Genomic DNA, 21,614 nt, shown 5'->3' on the forward strand with positions numbered 1-21,614 from the left:
TAAGTTCTTCAACCAATACAGGCTGACCATTGACTGAAATTAAAGACCACACTTAGAAGCAAGATTCATCACAGTTGTAATTCACATTGATGTAAACAAAGAAAACAAGAAAAAAAAATTGTCATCAGCCTTCACTGAATTATACAGTTACCAAACATCAGTCACTTCTAAGAAACATTAAAACAAGGCAACAATGCATTTTGTATCCACCTAAGCTTTTATAACATTTATGGTCCTCCTAACGACCCACAGTTGACGTCTTTTGAAATGCAACCTGTGGGAGTTGACTGATCTTACCGTCAACCTTTAGAGAGTAAAAAGCCTTCATAGAGTGACTTGAGTAATCTTTGCCGCTCCTTTCGCCTTCCCTCCCTCGCTGGTTTCCTTCTTGTCCTGTTCAACCTTGGACTCTGTTCTAGCGACGCCCGTCCTCTCCTGCTCTTCCTCCTCCCCCTCGTCCTCTTCGTCCAGCTGAAGACTTCCGGAGGAAAACCGCATCCTGGCCAAGCCGGCGGACCCCACCACCTTGCCCAGCTGACGAGGTGGGCAGTAATACGGGTAGAAAACCTCCGGGTCGGAGTCACTGTAGCTGCCGGCGGCGCCGCCGATCATGCACATGGAGGCAGGCCGGTCAGGCAGAGGGGAGGAGTTAAGCGGGAGATAGGTGGGTCTGGAGGGCCTCGTCAGGTGAGGGTAGTAGCCGAGGGGTCTAAACTCAGAGGCGGGGTTGAAGGCTGGGTTTGCGCTCCTGGATAGATGGAACTTCACATCTGGTTGGCTGGCCACACGGCGAGGTAGCCCAGGCAAGAAGCTGGAGTCGTCACTGTAATGCCCCGCCTCTGTGTGTCCAACGCCCAATAGCCTCCCTCCGTTGCTTCCCGTTTGGTAGACCCTTGCCAGTCCCAAGCCCCCTGAACCACAGGGGCGAAAGTTCCTCCTGATGGGTGAGATGGACGGCGAATCATGGGCTAAGGGGTAGAAAGCGGGTCGCGAAAGGCCATCTATTGGCACGTACTCCTGCCTCCTTACATGGGGGAAGCGCTCCAGAGAGGAAATGGTGACGTAATCTGACAGGTAGGGGTGTCGGTTTAGAGGAGAGGGGGCGGCGAATGGAAAAGACGGGAGGACAGGGTGGTACTGGTAGGCGGGGCTGTTGGGGTAGAGAAGAACCAGCTGCTGAGCAGCGTCTGGGTGCGGCTGCGGGTTGGGCCGGCGTCTCGAGCGATTGCCATAGACCCCCGCCAGCCTCTGGGCTTGTCGCTGCGCCCCGTTCCGTCCCGCCCTCACGTCCTCCGTCAAAGACACAGATGAGGATCTGAACTTTGGCGAGGGGGTCGACTGGTGGAGCCACGGAGAGAGGGGGGTGACTTGAGCGAGGGAGTGTGGTCGTTGATTGACCTCGCTGGACGATTGGCTGCGCTTAGCCCCTCCTTCGCCGAGGTCCGCGTTATTTAGTCCTCGGCGGCGTACGTCCATCTCATCCTGACTGTGAACCGCCAGAGCACGACTGGTCCGAGGAAGCGGGCGGGTCTGTTCGTATAACTGGAGGGGAAAAAACCCTCGTTTATTATCGGTTATACTGTTGCAGTTTACAGACAGAGGTCTAGACTACAAGGCGTCACATGCTCAAAGCCTTTAAGGAAGTCATTAAATCCTAGGGTAAAATTTTTCTTTCTTTAACGTCTACTCGTTCTTCATTGTACTGTTAAAGATGCAGTTCACCTTGTTATAAACGTTTGGTGAAATAAAGATTAAAGGCAGGTTACCTCTTTGGAAACGTCAGTGAGGAGATCGGGAGACGACCGACACTGTCTGGGGTCGTAGTCTGACTGACCGTAGGTCCTCAGCACACAATAAGAAACAAAAGACCACATTTCAGCGATGACACAAATCCCTTCTCAGCCATATATTCCCGTATGTATTGAAAGGCTTGCCTGTTCACATTCTTAAACAACAATATAATAAAGTGACGGGAGCACTGTTGATTTGGAAGGGAGCAAAAACAGTACATTTCTTTTACAAATTCTCTTTAAAAATTAAAAAACAAATATATTTATTTTCTCCAATTTTGAAAGATTTTCCATTAATGAGAAGGGTCACTGAAATTTGAATTCAGTGAGAAATTTATAATAAAACACATGATTCTTACCTTTCATAGTGTGAAGGCTTCTTATCTCCTGATCCCATACATTCCAGCAGCTGTTTCTGAGTTCTCCCGCTGACAAAACAATGACATTTAATCGTCATCAATTATACAAATTTACATTTAGCTCTTCAATGTCCCTAGACATTTTGTCTAACTTTACCTGGATTGATGCAGGTAGTATAAGATATGGCCAGGTTTTTTATTTTGGGATAAATTCCCCTGTTTCAAGATTTTTTTTTCTTCAAATTTTTCATCTGCTTCTTAAACTAAATTGGGAAATCTGTGTTTGTTCCTTCAACAATTCTTCTGCAATTGATTCTTAATCAAAATATTTTTCCTGAATAGTCTCTGATTTCAATCTGGCTTTAATATTAGTTAATAATTATCCATCCATATCCACTAATCTGTGTTTTTTGGGTATAGAGCCATTGGTCAAGATCCACCTAGCCGCCAGCCTATCACAATAGTTGATAATCCCAGTTTTATTTTTTTCTCCAAAAGTGATGATATTTTATTCATGAACAAAACTCTAAATTTAGCATCTTTTAACAAATTTACACAAATACCAAAAGGAAGAAATATATTTTTTGGACATTCCTAGGCTCAGATCCATAACCAAAATCAAACAAATGGAGAAAAAAAATCACTTAACGTGTCTTATTTTTCTGAGGGGGGGGAACAGCTTTATTTATTTTTTTATAAGGGTTTAAAATTGATAAATGATGTATAAAAGTGACAAGTGGACACTTTTATAGCATGAAGGGAGGAAATGGTAACGTAATCTGACGGGACAGGTGGTTCCGTGACTCATGTGACTTCAAAAACCTTTTTTTATTTACTTGTCACTAAAATGTTTAATCCTGACATCAGCAATTCTTTCAGTGTCTTCAAAATCCAGCTGAGCTCTGTTCTAGCATTTAGGATTAACAGGATCCTTCCTTGCCTTTACACATGGATCACTGCATGCCTCTGTGTCTTCTACCTGTATCTGAACCTGGAGCCTTTGCAGGAGAGGAGCGTTTTGTGAATGGGCTCCGGTTCCTCGGCCAGCTTGAAGAAAGCGTGATACTCCACGCACATCTTCCAGAACGATTTACAAACGTCGCGGCTCGCCATGGCAAACTCCAGAGTATCCTTGCATGATGCCTGGATGGACGGGGAACAAAAACCTGTTTTAGGCTGATGAGCCAAACATTGCAGCCAGTTTTTTAACCTGAAATCCCTCCAAATCAACACCATCTGATCAAGAAGTAAACATGTGGTATCTGGCACTAAAGTGTTTGCTTGTTAAGGAAGAACTGCTTACTTCACACCCTGAACATCCTGCTTGTGTGTTGGTATTAAGCCATCAAACCATCAGTGATGGGTCAAAGTATTTTTGGCTGATGTGGAGGTGAATTTCAAATATAAAACTGTCTCAACAAATGTTGATGCATGTTTGCGTGTGCAAAGGGCAGCGCTGCCGGCACTTGGTACTTTGATAGACGTATTGTTCATGTGGTGGTGAAATCTTCAGCTGCCCTACATGTCGGGTACAGACGTCTGAAAGTATTCACTTCTATTAGTCAAGTAGAGGTATAGATACTAGGGTTAAAAAAAAAGTATCAACTCCAACCTTTTCCTAAAGTAAAGGTATAAAAGTCCTGAGTATAAAACTACTTAAAGTGCTAGAGTAGAGTAGTAATAAAATGGAATGAGACTATTTTTAAAATGTAAGGAGTATAAAGTACAGATAATTGCATGAAAATGTAAGGAGCAAAAAGTAGGCTGAAAAAATGACTACACTGAAGTATAAATAACCAAAATTTCTGATTAAAGTAAGGTAACAAAGTATTTGTACTTAGTTACTTCACACCTCTGAGAGTGGCCCAGTGTTTTAACTGTTAAATACTTGATTCCCACATGTATTAGACTGCACCGTCATGTAAAGAGTCCAGTTTCTTAGGCTGGATGGCAGACACAAGTGTCTTTTTTTATCCACAACACTACAATTCTCCCTCTCTTGTCTACCACAGCTTCCAAGATGTATCGGCTTACCTAACATAGTCATATTCAATAAATCAGAACATGCGTTCCAAGGAGGCCTCGCTTAGAACTTAAAAGTCAATTTTTAAAATAAAGCTTAGGCAGCTACTAAATATATTTTTCATTAAGCCGATATTTCAGTATTAACATGTTTTCCTAATAATTCTGATGTAATTTTCTGATCTTAAATGTATGTTTTTGTTAGCTACAAATAGAAAATTGTCATAATTAATGGGCATAAAGGCTTGAAACCATCCGTGTGAAGATAATCTGTATAATTTGTTTAACCTAGAGATTAAGTTATAGAAATAAGTACAACTTTGAATAATATTTGAACCATTAATTTCGTCATTGGTCGCCAGTTTCAGACGAGCCATCTCCCTGAAAATTAAAAGAAATTACAAGTCTGTGGTCTATAAATCTACCATATTACCTTTAAAGGACCATTCTTTCTTTTTAAGTAATTATCACAGTGTTCTGCTGTTCCTGTAAAGACCTACAGTCAAAAAAATTTTGTCAATATTCTTAGGACTAATAGAAAAATAAGGTGACAAATATTTCTTACCCCAACTTGATCGTAAAGTTTAATGAGGAAATGTTTGCGTTTGAAGCTCAGTTTGCGGATCTTTGCCCAGCTGAACGTGTTGATTTTGGTGTTTCCCTGGAAAAAAAAAGATAGAACCCCTAAAGTGAATAAATATCTCCATAACTACATGACATCAGTTTTAATATGAAAGGTGTTCCTATGTAATATGTAGACATGCAGTGGAGAGCAAAAAATATGCATGCCTCTGAATCACTTTCACATTTTGTGCCACAAACCTCTATAAACTACCAGGGTTTTGATTTATTTTTTAAGGGCATCATTTTTAAGTGGGGGAGGGGAGAATATGATGTTTTTTGAAAATGTTCTACAAATAAAAATCTGAAAAGTGTGGCATGCATATAGACTTAGACTTAGACTTTCTTTATTGTCATTTTGTATGCACAGAGTGCATACAGAACGAAATTTCGTTTTCATATATATTAAGCCCAGGATTTTGATTATATCCTGAAATAAAATACAGCGCCACCAACTGCTTTTGAAAGTCACTTAATTAGTGAGAATGCTATACAGCATTCTCACTGATTGTTTTCCTGTTTTTTTTTATTATTATTATTCCGTCAGCGTCTAACTACTCCCGCATACTCCAACTGATTTCAACAATTTTGGTATAAAAAGGCTCGGCTTGTTCGGCATGCCTGCTATATCTCATGGTTATGCTAACTTTTACTCTTTTTAAAATATTTCACTTTTTGTGTGATTTTTTGCTGTTCCCATTGAAATCAATGCAAATTGATACAAATTCCTTTAATTTCTTCACAATTCTTAAAATTCTTCCAATTCTTCTGATTCTTCAAATTTTTCAATTTTTGCTTTTTTCCCCCCAAATTCTTCAAATCTTTTCAAATTCTTCAACTTTTTCAAATTCCTTCACATTTTTTCAAATTCCTTCAAATTTTTCAAATTCTTCAATTTCTTCACATTGTTCTATTTCTTCTAATAATTACATTTTTTTTAAATTCTTCAAATCACTTCAAATTCTGCATTTTTTCCTAATTCTTCAAATCTGATTGCAATGTTTTTTCAGCTACTTTTTCCTCTTCTGCGGGGATCTTCTGCATTTTCTGCTCAAATCATTCTGCAGATTAGCATTCTCACTCGCTGTTACGCAGGAATAGCTTTTTCTAGTTAGTAAATAGAGTCCATCTGAGTTCACTTTAATCTCAGAATAAATAAAGCTGTTATACAGGAAATACCCTATATAGTTAAATAGAATCTGAAAAAGTGTGTAAACATTTTTTAAAGCCTTGTGTTTTACTGGTAATCATTCATTTTACTGAAGTTCATGTCTGTGCCAAAGAGCAAAGGGTGACCTGTTGGTGGCACTAAATACCTGCCAGTCTCTGTAATCTGTTTTTTATAAAAATAAGGTCTCAAGATATTCAATAAATTACTCTCAATAAAAAAATAATAATCCCTGGTGGGAAGCTCTATGTGAAGAGGTTGCCAGTTTTCATTTAAAAACCACGAAGCACATGCCTGAAAGACCAACACTCCGGAGTGTGTGACGGCCAGGTTGATCCTCATTCCCTCGCCGTCGCTGGCCGAGTGAGGCCTGATGCCGTACATGTCAAGCTTCCTCGCCACCTCCAGCAGCTGGACGTCCGATTCTGCTGGAGAGACTCCTCTAAGGACAGAGACAGTAAAAAAAAAAACCTACTAAACACACAGCATTAGGAGTTAAAAATATTAAAAGCTAAATTCAAATAACACAGTGGTATTATAGACATGTAATATCCATATTATGCATGGACTTTTTTGTCCATGGAAATAGGATTAGGAAACAACAGCTGTCTGTGTGTGCACAGATCCTGTCTCTTTATACCTGTGTCTTTTGTGAAGCTTGATTATTTTGTGGTCCAGATACTCCTGGTTAGGGACATAGTGCTTCATCTCCAAGTGCTGATAGTCCAGCTCCTCGTCATAGTCCCCTATCTCAGCTATAAGACACAGAGACGTGCGCATTTCTTTTTTCGTCTGTTTTTCATCATTTGTTGACTAAATCCATTCAAAGCGCCCGCAATTATTATCAAATCGATCTCAGAATAACAAACAACTAAAGTTAGCTTCAGATGTGAAGCTGTGTGTTGCGTACTTACACTGCAGTATGTGTGATACCAGCAGGGCGGCGCTGTTGTCGTTGCACGTTAGACTGCCGTTAGACAAGTCCTGCTTTATCTGTAAGGCAAAAAGATACCTGCGCATACAGAGCAGTTAACCAGGATGGGAGGTGCGTTTTGAGTTTGTTCACTTTGAGAGCTGATGTTATTTATAAAATGCTAGCTAACATAAAATATAACAGGTTACAGTTTAATGTTCCTAAGCAGTTTTATCATGGGGCTCATTTCCAGGTCACCAGGCTCATAGCATAGGTGAGAGGGTTGATTATGGTTTTATGGGGACCACATTAAGGCTTTGGGCTGCCTCGGTTATAACACATTTTAGATATTTGTAATATTGATGTCTTATCTGATAAACTTTTACCTTGTAAGGCCTCTCTTTAGTTGCCCCGGGTCTGGTGGGAAGAACTTGACTATAAACCTAAAGAATAAGTCATTGGTGTCTGAGAAACAGAAGAAGGTTAGATTTTATTTTTTTTAGGTTTGTTTTAACAGAACAATAAGCAACAATAATGTGAACTAAACAATCTATTCATAAACATTTAATGTCTGTTAAAAGTCCACTTGTATTATGTGAATAGAAACTGGATTTTTAGTTAATTTTATTTACGTCAAGCAGTCAGAATAGCTCCAACGAACGAACACACCTATAGCTGTTTGGTCTTAAACGGGAGAAAACAACTTACATTTAATCTGTTTGACTAGGGGCTTAAGAAGTTCCAACCAAACCTGCAACAGAAACATGTTCAGAGACGCAGCAGCATGTAAAACGTCCACGTCTGTCTTACTGCTTGTTTCTTACGTAATGGCCACTGTGGTGTCTGAACTCCAGTCCGAAGTACTCCTTCTCCAGCAGTTTAAGATGACCGCAAACTTTGTTGAAGAAGTCTCCACCTAAAACGTTTTGCTGTAAAAAGAAAAAAAAAAGAGCGGAAATTAAAATGGGTGATAGAGAGAGAGGGGATAAGTGGGGCTTCTGTAATTGAGATGTCTTTAATTAGAAGGCAAAAAAATACAAACGCTTAGTTACTTTAATTACCGGGCCTTAATTTTGAGACTTTGTATAACTACTTCAGTTAACAAGAATTATTCTGGTTTCTAATGTACTTTTTTTCCTGTTCTTCATATTTTTAACAAAAAATTGCACATTTACTGCTGGGATAAGGTGTAATACGTGCTAAACGTTTAAAAACATGAAAAGGGTAGCAAAACTGAGGTTTCCATCCTCTATTGATACACGGGATGTGTTTTAAAAGGTAAAGAATTTATATATATATATATATATATATATATATATATATATATATATATATATATACGTTTTTTTATTGCAAAAAAGAGCGACAACATGGATTATAATTTCCATCATGAAATTCCACACTATGAAATTACATTACATTTTTATATTATAGTAATACTTCTGTAGGTTAGCTCAGGAGAAGATGTTAAGTGTTTCATAGTACTGAACTTTATTTTGACCCTCTATGTTGGAAGTATATTAATTCTGAATACATCACTACTTTAGAAAAAAGATGCAAACGCATTCATTAGTTTCAAATACTGCAATAATATTAATTGCAATTTACCAGAATTGTCCTCAATGTGATGTACACACCGCCATTCATGCGTTTAAACCCAGAAATCTGTGATCCGGTGTACGGATAAAACACAAAGAGATTCAAATAAAGAGTACTGCAAAAATGTATATTACATTAACTGTAAATCAATAATTTGTGCAGGTCCAGTTCCAATGAGGTTTTAGAGATCAACATTACAATGACTTTAGCCTGGGCGGTTTAGGCGGTTAAGACATCCTTTCACCCAAAAAACACTGTTCACAGTTCCGCTGAACATCTTTAAAACATTTGTTTCCCTGGTGTTACATCAGCACATCTGTCCCTCTTCCTCTCCCATCTCTCTAATTACACAGCGTTACATGCAGAGGCTTATTTTAGCGTTTGCTGGCCTCTCCCTGGTGTTTAACACATCGGCGTGGGTCACTGGGAGACCCTCATTAACTCGTCACAGAGGAGGAGTAAGAGGAGGAGGGACGGAGCAGTTGCTGCCGATTATAGAGAGATCAGAGGACAAAGTGATGATTACTGGAAACAAATGACCGTCCTGGAGGCAGTTAGTGACAGCGGAGGAACCGAGTTACATCAAGTGTACGACGGGAAATCATCCGTAGAACATTTGCTGTTCTGTGTACGGTCAAGTGTTAAGTAAGACTGCAACATCGATTTAGCAATTAGACAACACAGTTTAGATCCAGGTTATCCAAAGTAAATGGAAATATGTTGGGTCCAACAGAAAATATATTATCTTTTATTAACCATGTTTTATTTGCTTCCAACATCCAGCGACATTTTACTTTTTCCACCAATAAACTACTTTAGATTGTGTTAGAATCTGAAGTAAGAATCCCAGTGGTCTGAACAGGAAGATGGTTTTATGGCTTTATAGGATCAAAAAGGCAGGACCTAATCATTACTACACTTAATTATACTTTTTACAATACAAAAGCATAATATGGGTAGCTGTGACCACCGTGGGGAGCATGAAACAGCAGAACTTGTTATCTTGGTATGTCTGAAATATCAGCATGAAAGAGGATTCAGGCTAGAATTTGAAAAATAATTATGTATTAATTTAACTTATGGAGCAAACACAAGTTAATTAAAAATAATACAAAGGAAGAATAGAAATAGATTTTTTTAGTATGTGTATATACTTATATATAGAGAGCGAAATTTGTTTTGATCACACATATCTATTTTGATAAAACATTTTCATTTTTTCATACTTACTTTGATCACACATATTTATTTTGATTAAAATTACTTTTTATTTGTTTGAATAATAAAAAGACAAATTTCCCTCCATACGTACACATACTCAATATACAAATGATCAAGAACCGCACTCCAACCAGATGGTGGCGGTAATGCGCACCTTTTGCCAACCTCTAGGAACTAGGGGGTGAAGAATAGGAGACAGAGAATGGAGTCCAAAAGGATTAGGAACAGAGGGGGAAAGGGAGGAAATCAGGATTATAAATAAAGCTTTGTTGTGATTTTTACAAAGAATAAAACGAATACATAGAATATAGTAGGTGAAGGCTGTAGTCACACACATATATACTCAGACGCCTCATTGGGCGCAGGTTTGCACGTCAACGTCACCGCCATGTTGTATGTGCAGAAAATAGTGAACGTCTATGTTCCCTGTGTATATGTTTTAAGTATTCAGATAGAAAGATATAGATGGAGCTTATATATACTTGTAAAAAGATTGGCTGATCAAAATGTTTTGATCGATGTGCATATACAGATTTTGAAGTATTCTTAATAAATAGGTGTGTGTTTATATATGTCCAGATTATTGATGTATGTATGTATGTATGTATGTATGTATGTATGTATGTATGTATCTATCTATCTATCTATCTATCTATCTATCTATCTATCTATCTATCTATCTATCTATCTGTATATATATATATATATATATATATATATATATATATATATATATATATATATATATGAGAGACAGAGAAAGAGAGAGAGAAATATATATATATGTGTATCCATCCATCCATCCATTTTCTGATCCGCTTAATCCCTCATGGGGTCGCGGGGTGCTGGTGCCTATCTCCAGCGTTTACTGGGCGAGAGGCGGGGTACACCCTGGACAGGTTGCCAGTCTGTTGCAGGGCAATATATATGTGTATGTGTTATGAATATAGAAATCATTTGGTTAAATCTAAACATTGTGGTCGTCATTATTTCATAAAACTGTGTGAACCATTTAAGATCTGGTATAGACACAGATTAGCAACAGACTTTTTGAGGGAGTATTAAAGAGATAAAATTACTAATATGAGAAAAAAAAGTCATAGGAGAATAAAGTTAAAAAAAAAAAAGACAAAAGTGGTAATATTATGAGAAAAACATCATAGTATGACAATTAAGGGGGAACATTTCCAAAATAGTCACAGTTTGCAGAACTATTTTAGTCCTGGAGTAATAGGGCCAGGTTAGATTTTTTAATTATTTTTATTCTTTACGAGAATAAAGTCAGGAGAATGAAGCCAAAGGGATACGAAAATAAACGTGTAATATTACAAAAATAAAAATATTACGAATATAAAGTATATTCTGAGATTAAAGTCTCTCTGATACTGTTTAAGTGAAGACATTCAACGAATAAAAACAATCAAAGATAAGCTACCAGAGGCAGTAAAGAGGGTTGAAAAAAGAATAAAAGTTTGAGAATTGGTCATAAATCAGCATACGTTTGGACAAGTATAACCATGTAGTTGAAGTTTGGACTGAAGATGGAAAACCTATTTTCTAAACAGGCCTGCAATGTTGTTGTTTTTTTGTTTTTTGCCCCCTCTTCGAGGTCTTGTGAGTACTAAACTTGACTGAATTGAACTGTGTTCATGTTGGCTTACTGCAGTTTAAGCAGAGATCCTAAAGAAGTTAAGTTATGTTAAGTTAAGAAATAATGTTGGCTGGTGTAGTACTTTGCTGTAAAGGGGTATTGTTGTATTTGATTGTATGTTTTATTATGGTGATGTTCTAAGTTGGTCGTTTGAGCAGATTAGTGTTGCACTGATGTCTCAAAATAAGCAAAGATCCAGTTAAGTGATGTTTTTAATACCCTGCTACACCTCCTGCTGGTGCCCAGGTCATACTCTATTCTCTTCTTAGTTTGTTTTCACGCCCGATAGTCCGGCAGACTCTGGTGCGGATTGATTTCAGACTGCACTTTATCAAATGAACCAAACCTTTTGACCAACCTGTTCAACCCCTCACCTGTGGTGGCGCTGCACCAAGACACACAGAAGGAAAGAGGCTGGCCAGCAACACGGCACCACTTCCTTTACGGGGAAAACGTAAACGAAACAAAACGTCTTGAGATCTTAGCCGTGTTATTGCAATGCCGTCTTTGGCAGGTGTGCCAGACAAGCACAACTCAACAGTGGACTCAGCATGAGCGGAGGACGAGGGACAGGACCATGGAGACTGTTATACGCTACTCTGTAGGGTGGCAGCAGCAAACAATAATAATAATCATCTTTATTGTCATTGCAACATACATTCCAGCGAAATTTGTTCTCTGCATTTAACCCATCCCCGTGGGGAGCAGTGGGCTGCCACTGTGCGGCGCCTGGGGAGCAGTCTCGGTTTTTAGGGTCTTGCTCAGGGACCCAGAGTGGCAGTCTCTGGGTCCCTAAGGCGGACCCTAGCTCGCTTTTTTGGCTCGCATCAGAGTTCAACTGGACATTCCCAATTCCCCAAACTAACCAAACTTTCTGAGGGAAAAAGCCAGAGTCCGATTAAAGCAGACCAAACAGGGGTGGAGTGAATGCACCCTCTTCTCAGGTCAGTCGGAGTAGCACTATACATGGTGCTCTTGCCTGTCCTGAAGGCAGCATTGCGGATCCTGACTTGTTATCTAGGCTTTCTGTCAAGGGAAAACCCAGATGTGTAGGTCTATAGCCACATTTCCCATACAGAACTCAATGTATTCCATTACGTCATTGTATATTTTTCCAGGTAGTGACTTAACATCAAAGCTAACTAGATACATAAACAGGAGAAGTGCGCATGCGCAGCCAGCACGTGATAACTAGCAAGGAACGAGCGTGCACACGTAATCACTGTGACGTGTGCACGTCACAGTGATTGGCATGTGGGACAACCAATTGATAAGGTGATCCCCTCGGAACTGGAGGGACAGACGGTTTGTGGGCCGGACCAATCCTTAGTCAGAGTTTCTAAATCCATGATGTATTGACTACTCTCAGGATGGAAGGAACATTTCACTCAGTATAACAAAAAGTGTTTCTGAACAGGATTGCCAACTATAGCTTTAAGTTTTTGAACATCAAGATATTTTATTTGTTAACCCTTGACTAAGTGTGGTATATATGTATATTATATGGTTATGGACATCGTTCTGCTTTAAATTGTAGAGCACTTGGTAAGAATGAACCGGTCGCAATAGTGCATCTTATGTTTATCAGGTCCAACGTGATATAGAAGCTGTTGGAGGCTTTAAGAGTTAAAGGGAAGATACAGGGACAACCCTTTTTTTTAAAATCTCGTTTGAAAATCTTTGTTTATAACACGTAGTTTCTGAAACCACAACAAGCTGCCCTCCATAGAAGGAACTCCCATCCTACATGCGGTATAGCTTCTTCATGTTCACTCTTTACATCAATGTCTTCTTTTTTTTTCCTTTTCATTAATTGTGTTTTTGCCCCGGAGGTTGAAGGATCGGGGTCAGAGGAGAAAACCTATTTCCTCTCGTCTACCGAGTAAATGTCTGAGCTTCTGTCTTTGGAAGAACCACCGTTGGCATAATAAACCTGATTTTGGAGCTGAAGAAGATTATTACAACATCTCTTTGGAGTGTTGGTGCAGTACTCCTACAAATCTTAAAATTCAAACTAGTAATTAGAAATAAACAGGAAGAAGCAGCTCCACTTCTATTTTGGAGACTGCAGCGTGTGTTTGTTGGGTAGCTCTCATTACCGTCCCCTTTAACCAGATAAACTATATTTGCCAGTTTATTTTTTGCTCCAGCCCATCCATCCATTCTTCTCTTCATAGTTTCTCTTTTTTTACTATGTAATTTGGTCTTCCCCCATCCCTCTTGCCTCCCATTGTTAAGACGCCACCGATGTCCCAGAGGCAAACAGGAACACTGACACAAGGCTTGGCCGTTGAAAATGGAGCCACTTTGCAAACACAACAACGCAAGCTGTACACACAGACAGATACGCAGTCAGAGAATCTGGTTTTGAAACTGTACTGGTGCCTCCCTGTTGTTAAAAAATAGATAAATAAAACAGGGGCTGCTACTCGTTATCCCCTGATTGGGAGGGAAGCTGACCATCCATCAGGTTACTTCCCCTACTGTTGTAGGGGAAGTAATTCATTGATTTACTCCCACAAAGTGATTTTTTTTCTTGCTAATATTCATTCTGCATATAACAGGTAGGTTTATTTACTATTGGATTTACACACACAATAAATAGACTGGCAACCTGTCCAGGGTGTACCCCGCCTCTCGCCATTTGACAGCGGGAGATAGGCACCAGCACCCCTCGTGACGCCACAAGGGATAGACGTGTTAGAAAATGGATGGATGGATTTACACACAAATCATTTACACCTGCAAATAAGAGGCTGTATTTTTGTTTTATGACTCTGCCCAAGAGCAACCTTTTCGGAAATCAGCGAGAGGTGCTGGAAGCTAACATCATTCTGTGCAGTCAAAGAACCACTAGTTCTGCTTTAAAACTCAAATATCCTTATACCATGGTTCATATCAGCGGTAAAAAAACAAACCCTAAAGCAGTAACGAGGCGGGGACTGCTAGCCATCTGCGGATACAGCAGATGGTTACCATGGAGACTGAATACATGCTGTGGGAGCGACGCTGCTGACCAAAGTGCTATACAGATAACTAAGGGCACCACGTTGTTCTGTTGCTTGCATGTTAAGATGCTGTTTGGTCTCTTAAACATCTGAAGAAAGATGGACTTAATGTACAGTTGCGTTTAAAAAAGGCTGCATTTTCTCAAAAAGTGAGCAACTCTTAAAATTCTTATAATGACGTTTATTTCTTTACACACAAATGGAGAGGGAACATGGCACGTTTTATGCCAAATCAGAACACGAAGAAAATGTTACCAAATGAGTCGTCACTCAAAGACACTTGAGGAAGCCTGTTAGCCTGTTAAATAAAAGAAGTGTCTGCATTTTTCCCAACATATAGGCTGTGTCTCATTCCGAATACTTCCGTCAGTGCACTGCTAATGTGCACTGACCACTTACTGCCGTAGTGCCCACTTTCGATCGTTAGTATTATTCTAAAAGGAACACTTATGTTGAAACGCTTACCGGAAATGATGGGATGACGTGACGAACGCAACACACGTGAATGCGAATTTTCAGCCCACCAAAACTATATGCCGGCGTTTGTTTACAAATACACACGTTCTTTAACCAATCGTTAACACTCACAGCATGTGGAAAATAAATCGCCTCTGACGTCAACGCAGGATCCTCCTACTATTGGCTGAACATGAGGTATGTTCGTGTATTTTGTAAGTGATGCATTAGACGAGAGTACAATGCCTCGTATTACCACCATTACTTACATTTATATAATTGCGGTGTCGCAGCTCCGGCTGTCTCGGCTGAATTGTCCGCCATTATTTTCAAAATGGGAACATCTTCCCGGCGTCCCTAGCCCCTCCCTTTCCGCTTTGTAGTCAATATGGCGTCCGTTTAGTGCAAGTAGGGTCCATCGTTACACACTGCATTTTGTGACCGTTTTTAGGGGGTCATCCGGGTATCTTCAGTGCACTGACTTTTTGTGTTATCTACACTATATACTTAAAACTAAGTGTTCGAAGTGTAGAAGTAGGCGGAATGAGACAGAGCCTTACTGTTTCAGCTAGAAACACTTGACAATTTAGCTTTGTGGATCGCTAAGCTAATATTTAACTTAGTCGCCGTTTCTGAGAAATGCTCTACACCTGGTGCCCATTTCAGATCATAATTGTACAATAAATGCAATACTGCGGACAATACATCATGGATCACTTTGTGCTTTCGCTTAGTTCAAGCTGGTCCACCAAGATCCAGGACCCTGTGTGCTCTCAGCTCATGCAGCCATGGTTTCAGAACCAAACAGACATTACTGACAAATCCCATTATTCACCTGCATAAGACACGTGGGATTTACCCCAAAGGAAACTCCCACACAGCAGGTCGCCCTGCAGGTAAGTCATCCAAGGTCTTTCAGTGCTTTAAATACAAGGATAGTTATTATCAGCATGGCATTATGTCAATGGACATCTTTGTCAGATCAGACAAACATTGGAGGATAACCTGAGGTCTTTGCACTGGGTGGCTGTACCTGATGTCTGCAATCCCATATTACCCCTTACAGTTCAGAATTGTTTAACAGGCACATGTTATACTTGGGTTAACTTCAGTTTCTTACCTAGACCAGTATTACACAGATTTTTAAAGATTCACATTGTGCTTTCACCAGGGACACTTTGGGGCATTCTGATCACCGTCTGCTTGATTTCATTTCTACCTATTGGCAGAAATGAAAACGTTTTTGTAGATCGGACTGTAAGGAAGTGGATGGAGACACCAAAGCAGATTTCACAGGCCTGCTCTGACTCTGCAGATTGGATTGTTGCTGAAACTGTCAGTTAATACATCAGTTTTTGTGAGGACATTGTGTGTGCAGACCAAGACCTTTCACACATACAACAGTCAACCACAGTTCAATTGACACCTGAGGAAGATGTGTATGAAATGGCTTATGGCAGTGAGGACCAGGCCCTGTATAAGCAGGCCAGAAACAAACTGACAAAAGAGATCAGAGCAGCTAAAAGAAGCTATAATGAGAAGGTAAAAAAACAACAACTTCTTAGCTAACAACCCAGCTGGAGTTGGGAATGGTTTGAAAAACATCACTGCCTACAAGAACCCATCCACCCACCACCCTGAACAGAATCCTCCTCTGGCACATGAGCTTAACAATCTCCCCTACAGGGTTGAATAGCTGCAATTCACGATCTCCACCAACTCATCCACATCTTAAGGCAGAAACACACCAAACCATCTGATCCGTCTCAGCATAACAAGACTCTAGACCTGTGTAAGGTTCCCTTATGCTTTAAATGCTCCACCGTCATCACGGTCCTCAGGAAATGCACCATAACAGGATTAAATGACCGGACCTGTAGCCCTGATGTCTGTGGTTATGCAATCCTTTGAGCAACTGGTCTCATCTGAAGGACATCACAGCCCCTTTGTTGGACCCCCTGCAATGTACTTACGGTGCAAACAGATCGGCAGATATGCAGTACAGCTGGGAATACATTTTAACCAATACAACCCCGACCACCCAGAGATGCATGCCAGGGTCCTGTTTGTGGATCTTAGCTCAGCCATCAACGCAGTCAACCCAGACATCCTCCACCAGGAGCTCACCCAGCTCAGTGCACCAGATTCCACCCGTCAGTGGGTCACCGGCTTCATGACTGACCGGCATCAACAGGTGACGCAAAGGAGGATCTTCTTCCGCTCAGGAACCGTCAGCGCCAGGGTGTGTCCTCTTCTCCCTGCACCTTAGTCAACCTTTCTGGGCAAACTCCTGAAGTTTCAGACGGTACCCCTGTCAAAGGTCCTGACCAGGACAGCGATGAATCTCCGTACAGACAGGCAGTGGGTTGGTTGTCCCACTGGTGCAGTCAGAACCACCCACAGTCGTCAACGACAACACTGTGTCTTCTGTGGTTCACAACCTTTCGCAGCAGCTGCTGGTCGTCTTCTAAACCACCGTTATTCCGTCTGTTTTGCCCACTTCCATCACTGTGTTGTTTGGCCAATCCACAAAACAGGACAAGTCCAACCTGTCGCAAACAATTAGGTCTTCAGAGAGGATCATTGGGGCCGACCTTCCCTCCATCCAGGACTTGTACAGATCTAGGGTCAGAACAAGGGGCAGCTAATATCTCCGCAGACAACCGGCAACACCTAGGAAACACACTGTTTAGACCAGGCCGGTCCAAAGTGTGGCTGGGTGGGGGGGGGGCATTTACGGCCCCTGTGCTGATTTTGTGGCCAACCAGCATGTTTTACTTTTAATTAGAGTTAATATGTTACAATTGAATGTTAGGTATAACACAAAACATTTGTCTTTTAATAATCATACAGTGCATTAAAATCTGATTGGATGTCATTTATTAAAATTGGCAATGTACAGATAGTCTAATTTCTTTATTTAAAACGATCATATTCTGTAGAGCAGGTAAAAAACAAAATATCACAGCACTTGTTTGCTTTTTTTTGGCCCTCAAGTGCTTTGATTTGAACATTTCGGCTTACGAGCCAAAAAGTTTGGACACTCCTGGTTTAGACTTTGACCCACAACAGAGCGCTAGTTACAAAACCAGTAGCGAAAGAGATAGTTTATTCCCTTTAGACATATTCATGGTTAGACAAAAGTGAAACCAAAGTGAAATTCCTTATTTATGTGCACAAACTTGGTGATTTTAGCTGATTCTGATTCTACTCTATTTTGGGACCTTTCAGCTGATCACAAGGTGTAATAAACACAGAAGGAAAGGATGATCTTAAAGCAGCTTGTATTGCATGGAGTGGAACTTTTGGCACCTTTTAGTAGGTAATCCAGCCCAGCATTACGTACACTTCTTGTGTGTCTCTTGGTTTTGCTTCTTATCCACCAGTTTGTGCACTCTTCTTGCGTCCTTTTTTACCAAGCACATATTTAGAGCATGCTGATTTCTCTGGTGAGCCATTAAATACGTATTCATCCAGCCTAGTACCAGCCCTGAGGTTTGAGCATTAGGAAAACATTAATCAACTTGTTGTTTATTAAAAAAATGGAAAAAACCATTATAACAAAAAATACTAAGTGTGGACATTTTTTTTACAAATGCAATACAGGTTAAACTGTGTCAGTATAGCAGGTAAATCTGCATTAACAATGTTGATAGATTGTAGGGTTGAGACTGAAACAGCTTTTATATGCGGATAAACATTTATGATGTTTATTGGGATAAATCCAGACGGTTTAAGCTGTTTAAACATCAGCGTGTGTCATGTTTCAATCAGTTGTAGGGTTTGCACAAAGGAAAAGGTGTGATTTACCTCCACCTCGAACGTGCGCTCGCTGTCGTCCAGGAAGATCACGCGCAGCCGGAGCTTGGTCTCCTTGGAGACCCGCGACTTGGTCGCGAGACCTCCTAGAGTTCGTGTCCGCCGGTGTTGGTCCCCCATCGCCCTCTGAGGCCCCCGCCTTTCTCAGGACAAACAGCAGCAACAGTAAGTCGCCTTTAAATCCATCTTCATGAGAGTCAAAGCGCGCGCAGAGAGAGCTTCACGCGCTCCTCTCCGCCCTCATCCTCGCGGCTGCTCCGGTGGTCCGCGGCGCAGGCTGGAGTTGGTGCTGCTGATGGAGCGCGCGCTCTCCGGATGCGTCATGGCACGCGGCAGACGCCCTAAGCCGCTGATCAGAGTCTGAGGAGCTGCCGAAGGAAGTGAGAGCCGCACGAGGCGCTCTGCGGGTCCAACTTTACACAGAAAATAGGAACTTTAGAAATGATAAAGATAAAAAAAATCTGTAAGAAGAGTACAAGCAAAATTATAATTTTAGTTAAAACCTACATTTATTTAGAATAATACATCTATGCTCCTAAGTAAATAGTCAACAATTTATCATCAAGCCAGATTTTCAGGCCCAATAAATCAGCTTCATGTTTCTTTGATAGTTTTTTGCTTCGAGGAAAAACATCTACAGAAACCTCGCTCATTGTTGTAACCATGTGTTCTATTATTTATTTATTTTTTCTTCACTAAGAAGCTTGGATGTTTTGGGCTATTGAATAACTTTAATTTGTGTTACTTTATATCTATGTATTTCTCATAATAACTTACAAGCTTTTGTACTTTTTTGGCAAATAAATGTATTTAAGCGACAATAACATTTCAACTGTGAGGCGTAATGTACCTTTTTTCTTTATAATTTCTGATGTTTTTGTTTGCTTAATGGTAGCTTTTTTTTTCTTTTCTACTTTGAGGTCCTGCTAAAATTTAAATACAAAAGTATTTTTGTTAAATTTAACATTTCTAAGGATGTGTTTTAAGGCACAATCTGATTCAGAGCACATGCTTTAAACATTATATTTTTCTCTATATTTTTACCATTAACACATCACATCAGTTTAAAGTTATTATTTTGTAAATCAAATAGAAAACATAACCACCGGGTTAGGGCAAATTACTTAATATATGATAAAATTAGATATCTTAATGTAATTTCACTACTCGTTTAGGTGCTGCTGCTTTAAAGCAACCATAGGATAAGAAAATCCTACCTAAAAAGCACTGAAACTAGACAATTTTGACCAACAGCCCAGCTAAATTACTCCGTCACATTGACTATTACAGCAGCATCTGAACATCTGTGGCTCTGAAAAGCTCTATGTGAGGCCACAGTGTGTGTGTGTGTGTGTCCTCCATAAGAATAATATGAATTTCATGGTGGGTGGATGCTTTCAGAGCACTGACCTGTCCAAAAGTAGGCCAGTAGTGCAGCTCCCTCATACCGCCTGCAGCTGCGTTGACGATTGGGTACTTAATGTTTGAGCCCATGAGAGTGTGTGTCTGTACGCGCACATGGTTTTGTTACCTCACAGGGACATTTCCTTATGCGATTACTGACCTCGTTGAGACCAGAAGTACTCACTGCGTGTAAAGTCCTACTGAGCCAACGTTGTTTTCTAGGAACCTGACTAGGAGTTTAGGGCTGAAGTGTAGATTTAGATTAGGGTGTTTTAATGTTCTGTCATCACTTTGCCATGTTTTAAACAGGTCAATGTATATGCATTTTGTTTTCATACGTAGCATCTGCTGGCTAAAAGCCACAAGGGTATGTCAGTGATGTCATTAATCATAACCTGCATTTGATTGTGTCATATTCACCTATAGAACTTTACAGGAGGTGAACTGTCTGCAGAGATATAGCTATATTATCCCCAATTTTTCTGTCTTCTTCATCCAGATCCCAGAAACCATAACTGGCATAAAACGTCAGGTTTTGCATATCTGTTCCTCATCCATTGCTCATGTTTGTTCATTGTTCTTGCAAATATTCAGTATTAAAGGCATAACTGCCAAAGTAAGAATGTTTTTTTTTTAAATAATGACCATTGTTTCCAGTTTACCTGTGTTTAATACATAATCCTCAATCTAGAAGTATTTGCTGTTTGATAGAAGCCGTGTATATCTAAAACCATTCCTTTATTGTTGTAATTTTTGGATGAATATGACCGATCTGCGAGCTCATGATGTCAAGTTTCTCTACATCAAAGTTTATACACCTGCAGCCATAGAAGTGATTAGACCACCTGAATCCATTTAATGAATTGCAAGATTTGATACAGCCTGTCAAATTTAAGTCTGGTTTCCAATACTTATTGACCTAATTTGGTAAATTAATTTTTTTTTAACTAAAACTGACTTAAAACTATAAGCATTTTAGTCCAAAAACACTAAGACTAAAACTAACATGGCTGCCAAAAACAACACTGGTAATGTAGAGCTGTGTATCATCGTAGTTACGGTAACTAATCTTGTTTCTTGTTATAACCTCAGCTAGTGGGAGCATATATTAAATAGAAGGGGTCCGAGCTTTGAACCACGGGGTACCCCACGTGTGACTTTTGTCTGTTCTGATGAGACAAAGAAGTCCCTGTTCTTTAGGTAGGATTTGAACCAACTGAGCGCTGTACCAGAGAGTCTGACCCAGCTCTCCAGTCGCTTTAATAATATATTATGGTCAACAGTGTCAAATGATGCGACGAGGTCCATCAGAACTAGTACTGTGGTTCTAGTCTGTATTTATGTGGCCTTCAAATAAATACAGGCAACCAACCAAGACTATAGAAGACAACTGAACAGGGTTGAAAGATTTAGATGCAAGTATAAGTCCTGCATTGTTCCATTCAGGTGATAAATTCTGTGTTGCAGAGATGAGCATCGGTGTGGGGGAAATGAGTTTCACACTCCGAACAAAAGCAGAAGACCTGCTGAAGCTGGTAAGATCCTCATTGTAGACAATGAAACGGGTTTTTCTACTTGCATGG

The 21,614-nt window shown here is 40.1% G+C and overlaps 1 protein-coding gene across 1 annotated transcript; it reads right to left on the reverse strand.

Moving 5' to 3' along the window:
* Positions 1-39: 39 nt before the first annotated feature.
* Positions 40-19,036, reverse strand: LOC118556527 (FERM domain-containing protein 7-like). The gene is made up of 12 exons (XM_036146718.1): positions 18,619-19,036; positions 7,698-7,802; positions 7,582-7,624; positions 7,260-7,338; positions 6,875-6,972; positions 6,601-6,715; positions 6,255-6,402; positions 4,737-4,832; positions 3,129-3,292; positions 2,150-2,218; positions 1,767-1,842; positions 40-1,542 (listed from the first exon to the last, which is right to left on the reverse strand). Exons 1-12 carry the CDS (start codon positions 18,745-18,747, stop codon positions 325-327), a joined length of 2,340 nt encoding a protein of 779 aa, XP_036002611.1. The 5' UTR covers positions 18,748-19,036; the 3' UTR covers positions 40-324.
* Positions 19,037-21,614: the final 2,578 nt, after the last annotated feature.

The sequence above is a fragment of the Fundulus heteroclitus genome, chromosome 14 (assembly GCF_011125445.2).
Source record: "Fundulus heteroclitus isolate FHET01 chromosome 14, MU-UCD_Fhet_4.1, whole genome shotgun sequence".
Classification (NCBI taxonomy): Eukaryota; Metazoa; Chordata; class Actinopteri; order Cyprinodontiformes; family Fundulidae; genus Fundulus; species Fundulus heteroclitus.